Below are 7,500 nucleotides of genomic sequence, written 5' to 3' on the forward strand. Positions count from 1 at the left end.
TTTGCGTGTTCATCCGCATGCGGCAGAGGATGATGATGATCACCGTGAGGATAAAAAGCACGCAGCCTGTTCCGTAGATTAAGAAGTCAGCATAGTCGTCCTCTTTCTCCATCTCTACAGCTGACACAAGGCAAAAAAAAAAAGGTTTGCTTGGCACAAGATTTGGAACGAATGTTATTTGATGATCTTTGAGAGATCTTCCCTATTTAATAAAACATGACTACCTGTTTACAAAAGAATATGGTATAAGTTTTAACAAGTGCATGAAAGAATGTGTATGGATATATATCATCAATCTGAACTTTGGAAAGCGTAGCTATTAAAACCCACAGACAACTCAGAGTCACAAACTAATACAAACTAATTATTGAGCTGTCAGGCTTCCCAACAGGGACAAATCCCATACTGTTCATCTTCCAGGGGACTGCGGTGCTCATCCTAAGCTCCCACGAGCAGACTATAAAAATGAGCCGAACTTTTTAAATGAAAGAACGTAGGTGTGTGTTTGTGTCAGAGAGAGAGTTAATGCCGGGGTGGAGGCTATTTATGGATGCTGTCATTTACCGCAACACCCCACAGAGGCAATAATGGTGGAATAATGAAACAGTGAGTGAACGTCATTGGCTCATCCTTAACTGAGCGCTCCTGATACGTGAAGCTTCAAAAGGAATCAATGAGAAAACTTATTGAACTATTTTTAAAAATGAAACTTTTCAAATTCAAAGTGTGCTACGTACTGAAAATTTGGCATAATAGTAACATCACAGAAATCACAGTAATGATAGAAATCACATGTATATATCACTTTAGAAATAAAAGAGGGAAATAAAAGGAGTGAATGTGTCAATAAAATGGTAGAGATATCAAACACCAAAAGAAAGTCTCCAAGATTAGAGCAGAAAGGCCCAAAAGACAAAACGATGGCAGTGAGGAATCAATCAGAAGAACAGAAGGTGTACCTGGTAGAACGGTAAGCCAAGCTGAGTGATGGGTAAAACCTATAGAGTTCCCCGCAAGACATGTGTACTCGCCCGCATCCTCAAAGGACACGTTGGGCAGGAACAGAACCTCCAGCTCCTTATCCGTAGTGTTAATGCCAGCAGTCTGAACATGGGAGATGAAGGGAGAGGGAGAGAAAGACAGAGAGAGAGAGAGACTCATAAACCACAAACCCAGAGAGACAGAAAAAAGAGGAGAAAACGTAGCCCGTCACCTAGCAAAAGCAAATATCCCATCACCAGCCATCACATCACCAGCAAAGCTTCCCTGATGTCACAGAGATGACCTGGAGGAATATAATCAAGGCTCCACCCCTTGGTGCCACTATTCCACTTGAATACGACTCGTGTATTTCGTTGCTGGGTCTGTTTCTTATTTGGGTTGAGCTGAAATTGCTCCATTCCATGGTGAGGTGGCCATTAATGTCTTTAAAGCTTCTTTGAGCTTTCTATGGTTAATACTGCCATCCATTCATCACAGAGAGCTGCCAAGTGTGTATGTGTGTCTGTGTGTAAGAGCTCACAAAAAAGAGGTTCAATTGTGGGTAGCGGTATATGGGAATTCAATATGAATGTGTGTGGTTCAAATTAGCACAGCCCTTGTTGTGTTTTGCATCGATTGCTTCAAAAAGATGAGGAAAATGAAGATTGATACGCACACACACACATGCACAGTTACACACACAGCTGAATTAATAAAAAGTAAAGAAGTCAGCTTCAGCCAATGCCACCAGGAAGTAGAATGGGATTAAATGCAGCTGATTGGGCAGTTTGGGGTTTACCTGGTTGGCGCACTGTAAGCCAGAATGGGATCTCAGACTTGCCTAAAAAGTTGGAGCCTGTACACCAGTACTGGCCTGCATCCTTCTCTGTCACATTCAACAGAGTGAGCCTATTAACATATTCCTTATCCTTACTAGTGAGATTCTGCAGAAACACACACAAACACACATACGCATGCATACGTATTAAGTGGCAGCAGACTCATTAACATCTGAGCACATAACGAGTTGCAAAAATATCTCCTTCTCCTAGACATTTGATTTCACCCGAGCTCAGTGTTGCACATCGCAGCTGATACGGAAATCGAGCTGACGTTAAAGAGAAACACATGAAAAATGCACACGTAGCTTTGATCTGTGCACAAATTACAGCATGTGGAAACACCACCTCTGTGTTTTCATACACATCTCTAAGTGCTAATCAGTTGAAACACTTTCTCTCTCATCCTTCCAAACATTGCTCTCACTCGCTTATTTAGATTCAATTACATGTACGCTTTTTCATCTCTCTCTCTTGGTTTTCCCTCTCTCGGTTTTTTCTCTCTCTCCAGACTATGTGCCACACATGATCTGTCGCTCTGTACTGTGGGCTGAGCAGGAGGAGGGAGAGGAGGTTTAGGGGCACTCAGATGAGGCTGTGGGGAAGGGAAAAACGGGTGCACAGCTCGCTGTAAAATACTGTTTCAATTATGTGGGAGTCGAAAATAGAGTGGCGGTCTGGCTAGCTGTCGCTCTCCCCTCCTCTGCCTGCTGACTCTGCCCTTCCCTTGCTTCCTGCGCTCATTTTTTCCATGGCTTTTTCGGGTGCCTCATCTCTCGCTCCCTCTCTTCTCTTCCTCCTCCTCTTTTGCAGAGGTAGCAGGGCAGTGGGGAGAGTGGCTGTCTACCCACGCGACGCCAGCATGGCGGTTTGCTTAGCCCAAAACAGATGTGAACCACCTCGTTTCCCTACTTGTTCGCAAATAGGAGAGAGAGCTAGACCGGGAAAAAACAGTTGAAGAGAGAGTAGGAAAGAGTGTGAGAGAGAGAAAAGCCTATTTATCTTGACCCTTCTAAGGCAGGCGGAACAACGATTTCTAACATGGGGGACAATTTCTGACAATTTCTTGCTAACAATGATGGCATTTGAGACTTTTTTTACAACATCATAATTTTATTACATACGAAGAGCCAAGAGCCTTTTGCAGGTCATGGTATCTACAGCCAGACACAGTATACCTGAGATTTTCAGCAACTGCACCATATGGTTTTACAGTAAAATCAGAAACACCACAGAACACTTCAATGGTGGCCATGCTAACAAGATTAAGCATTTTATTAACCATTTTTCATCCCCCATAAACTAAAACGTGTGGTTGTTAACAGGCGTCATTTTGCCTGGTGGTAAATCCAGATGTTGTTCAGGTGGCAGATGTTCTTACCTATCTGAGAACAGACTGTGTCAGTCAGTAGAAAATAATCGTGAACAGTGTGTAATAGTGTGTGATAGTGTGTGGCAGTCAGTAGCATGTGAGTCAGCAGAGTGTGCTAGTCAGCATTGAGTCAGCAGTGTGAATGTGTGATGGTCAGTACTGTGTGATAGTGTCTCAGTAGTGTCAGTAGTGTCTCAGTATAGTCAGTAGTATCTCAGTATTGTGTGATAGTCAGTGCTATGTGATATTCTGTAGTGTCTCAGCATTGTGTAATAGTCAGTACTGTGTGATAGTACTGTGCGATAGTCAGTAGTGTCTCAGTACTGTGTGATAGTTAGCAGTGTCTCAGTATCGTGTGATAGTCAGTAGTGCCTCAGTATTGTATGATATTCAGTCAGGTGTGATTTATTTATTCAGTTGTGTGTAATAGTCAATAATGCGTAACAATTGTGTGATGTTCAGTAGCATGTGAAATTTAATACTGTTTTAGTCAGTAGCGTGTTTGTGTGTGTGTGTGTATATATGTGTGTGGCTGTGTGTGTGTGCGTGCTCAACAGGGAGGGCAGGGTTGTACCTTTAAAACAGTAACGTAGGGTGTTCCATTGTGGCTGTAGCGGCTACCGTTCACCTCAATGTGTTTGAGCCATTGGATATGAGGCTGTGCATCACTGTACACTTTACAGTGGAACTCTACATCGTTGCCCACGAACGCCGTCTGATTGGCCGGCAGACCTGCCTGCAGGATGGGCCGATGAGGAGAACGCTCTGAATGGGCGAGAGAGGAGAAGCCAAGTAGGAGTGAACATTTGTACAGCGGATATTACAGGAAAGTAGAGACAGTATTCATTGTAACACATTATACTCTGAAAAGATTCTCCATTGAAGGCTAAAATAACCAGCCTTTTACATAGGTTTGCATAGCTTTTATATTATAGTCTTATATATAGTTATTTTAAAATAATAGGTATTTTATGTGTTCAGGCTGTGCATTCATTCATCTTCAGTAATCATTTTATCCTAGAGAATATTTTTTGCAATCATTATTGTGCTCTGGTTTGAAATTGGATTGTGAGTTCTCTAAAGATTTCATCCTCTACTGAGAATGAAAGAGTTTGTACACTTACCCAGTACATCAAGCTGGTATGTGTGTGTGAGGGTCCCATACTTGTTCTGCACTACACATGTGTAGTTGCCTCTGTCTGATGGAACAGCGCTTTCCATTACCAAACTCCACTGCAGATGCCTCAACTAGTGACACAGAGTGAAGAGGAAGAAGATGTAAAGCCGTATATAGAATGTACATACAACCTGCTTTACACACATGCACGCACACCCACACACATGCACACATACATACACACACACAGACACACACACACAAACACTTGGGTGCCATGTCGACAGCAGCACTCACATGGAACATTTAACATCACCAGACTTGGTGCCGACAGATTACAAAGTGCATTTCTTAGTGTTTACACACACCCTTAAACCCTACACTTACACTCACTCTCACACTTACACTCACACACTCTCACACTCACTCACACACAGAAAGAGCTTACCACCCATTCATAATCTTCTCAGAGAACATACATATGGAAACCTCTCTCTCTCTATCTCTCCTCTCTTTCTCTTTCTCTCTCCCCCCTCTCTCTCTTCTCTCTCTCTCTCTCTCTCTCTCTCTCTCTCTCTCTCTCTCTCTCTCTCTCTCTCTCTCTCTCTCTGCACACTGAAGTTCAGAGTGGAAAAAAATGTTACTGTGTAAATATTATGGGCTGTGTTTTTGAACAGTTGCATGGTAACACCGACCAGGCTATACACATATATTCACACATGCCCTAGAATGTTGGCGAGCATTTATGGTGCCCCCAGCACCCCTCCTCTCTGTCGTTCCTCTCCTCCCTCCCTCGCTCTGAGTCAATGACTCTTAAGAGCCTGCTGATGGACATGTGGCATCAGAGGATGAGTGTGTGAGAGAGCAGGGGCTGAGTGTGTGTTGGGGGTCGAAGTCGGAGGAGTAGTAGTAGGAGGAGGAGGAGGAGGAGGAGGACAAAGGGGTGGACTGTTGATATCATGTGAGTTTACATTCAACTGTGCCTGGATGGGGAAAAAAGATTAAGGGATTCTCAGCTGTTCATGTGACAGTAAATCAGAAGAGAAGATAAGGCAGAGAGAAGAAGAAAAAGAAGACGAGGACAGAGAGGGAGAACCAGAAGTGAGTGAGGTAGCATTATGGTAGTTCTATAAAGATGAAGTCACTCTGCAGTGAGAGATGCACACAGGTGACAAGGAACCGCTAAAGAACAGCAGAGACACAGAACAGGATGAGGGTGACAGAGATAGAGTGAGTAAGAGTGAAACAGAGAAATGGAGGGCAGGTGAAAGGAAGAAATGGCAAAGCAAAGGGCAGCAGAAAGTTCATCTCTCTGTGTGCATCTGTGTGTGTGTACGTGTAGGATTTATAGCGATGTCAGTACAGGGCAGGATCATTCAGACAGCAGTACAGCATAATTTGACCCACAGAGACAGGAAGCAAAACGTCTGACCCCTGGGCTGGCCATTAAAATGACAAAACTCTGTTTTTTTCTCTCTCTGAGTGCACAAAGTGAAGCTCTAATTGGATACGCTGAAGTCCTGGAATCAAACTCATCCATTTACCATTTACAGACTGCCCATAATCTCACACAATTACACAAATTGTTGATCAGTATTCTAAAGGCCAAAGTAAAGGCCATGTGCATGTATACACCCAGCAACCAATGCAGAGGGACGTGTAGCAGCAGAGGACACAGAACCTGTCCTGCCACATTCAGAGCTTCACACATACGCCCAGGCACATTTACTTAAAATACCTTAACAGCAAATAAATAATTCAAATACTTCAGTTGCCTAAAGAATTTATGCTAATATATGCAGCTTTAATGAACTTAAATACTGTGTAATTAAGACAAATCTAAAAGTGCCTGCCCCCCATTAACAGCCATGTAAAAAATTAAGACGTTGATGGCGACGACTTAATCTCTACACACTGACTTGCTGATTGAGCTGTTTAACGTATCGTCTACACAAACCAACCAAACTCACACTCCTTTACAAAAGCCAGTGTGTATGTGTGTGTGTGTGTGTGTGTGTGTGTGTGTGTGTGTGTGTGTGGAGGGGCTGTGACTAAACTGAAGCACTGCCGATTAGCATTCGAACAATGAGACTCTGGTAGCCATATGTGACCAGGACAAAAGCCACGCCTTCCCGTCAATCAATGATTTTCAATCGCCACGGCAACACCCATGCAGACCTGCCCCCTTCTGATAACTCAATAGAAGGATGAACTTTGACCCCACAGGCCTGCCAGTCAGTAGAGAGCCGTGTGCACGTGTGTTTGTGTGTGAGTGTGTGTGTAGGGGAAAGCTGTGGGAAAGGCAACTGTTTCCACTGAAGACTAGACACTTTCAGACAATAAGAGTACAGACACTGCCTAATTTTCTTACATCTAAAGCTCATTAGGCATTCTTAGCACATTTGCACACGATTAATCAAATTCTGATCAGCAGCTCTAGAAACAAAGGCCCCCAGTCCAAACCGAGCCTTGTTGAAGTGAAAGAGTGGATGATATGTTAAAAAATATCCCATCCCTTGATACTTGCAGACGTGTTATGAGATTAATTACTCCGTTATCTGCTAAACAATGAATACAAATGAAGTATTTTAAGACAATCAGCTACCAATCTGCAAAAATGAATGATGTAAAAGTATGTACACAGCTCAGTCATCTGAAATGCGTAGCATGCCTTAACTTACTGATATCATACCATCATATGGCGCACACACACACTTGTATCTTCCTGTTTTCTCCTCATTGTATATAGTATAAACTATTCTAGCATTGTTGTTAAAATCATCTTAAGTATTAAAAACCTTATTCTTTTTTCTAGAAAAAACAAAAAACATATGGGGGGTTTTTAAGTTTTTGTTTCGTCAACCAACACGTGCACACACACACTGAGTGCCTATTCATATGCATGACGCTGAGGTTTTATTTTTTCCATGCCTGTTGCTTTAATAAAAGCTGCAGGATGGCATTGTGTAGCTGTCAAGTTGTGTCTAGAGGCCTGACCCTGATCCCATGTGGCTATGTGTGTTGAGGTCTGACCAATAATAAAGCTGTCAATGCCATCTTCAACTATGACCCTACAGATGAACTTATCACCAAACAGCTGGACATCAATAATGGGCTTTCACTGAAAGCACACACAGAAATGATACATCTCTGTTTAAAATTTCACAATGCTGACTGTTTCAGAATCTGCT

At 42.8% G+C, this 7,500-nt stretch overlaps 1 protein-coding gene across 7 annotated transcripts in view; it reads right to left on the reverse strand.

Annotated features, from left to right (window-relative positions):
* Window positions 1-7,500, reverse strand: part of fgfr3 (fibroblast growth factor receptor 3) — a 36,609-nt gene that overhangs the window by 11,179 nt on the left and 17,930 nt on the right. For 5 of the 7 annotated variants that reach the window (XM_027150258.2, XM_027150264.2, XM_027150262.2 and 2 more), the window contains exons 6-9: window positions 4,317-4,440; window positions 3,767-3,957; window positions 960-1,104; window positions 1-120 (exon numbers count right to left, since the gene is read on the reverse strand). The exon at window positions 1-120 is cut by the window's left edge and continues 56 nt beyond it. In XM_027150258.2, the coding sequence (XP_027006059.1) occupies window positions 1-120; window positions 960-1,104; window positions 3,767-3,957; window positions 4,317-4,440 (580 nt within the window). Of the gene's footprint in view, window positions 121-959; window positions 1,105-1,780; window positions 1,926-3,766; window positions 3,958-4,316; window positions 4,441-7,500 lie in introns of all 7 variants that reach the window. The other 2 variants (XM_027150263.2, XM_027150259.2) reach the window with 1 other exon arrangement.

This window comes from Tachysurus fulvidraco, chromosome 4, assembly GCF_022655615.1.
Source record: "Tachysurus fulvidraco isolate hzauxx_2018 chromosome 4, HZAU_PFXX_2.0, whole genome shotgun sequence".
Classification (NCBI taxonomy): Eukaryota; Metazoa; Chordata; class Actinopteri; order Siluriformes; family Bagridae; genus Tachysurus; species Tachysurus fulvidraco.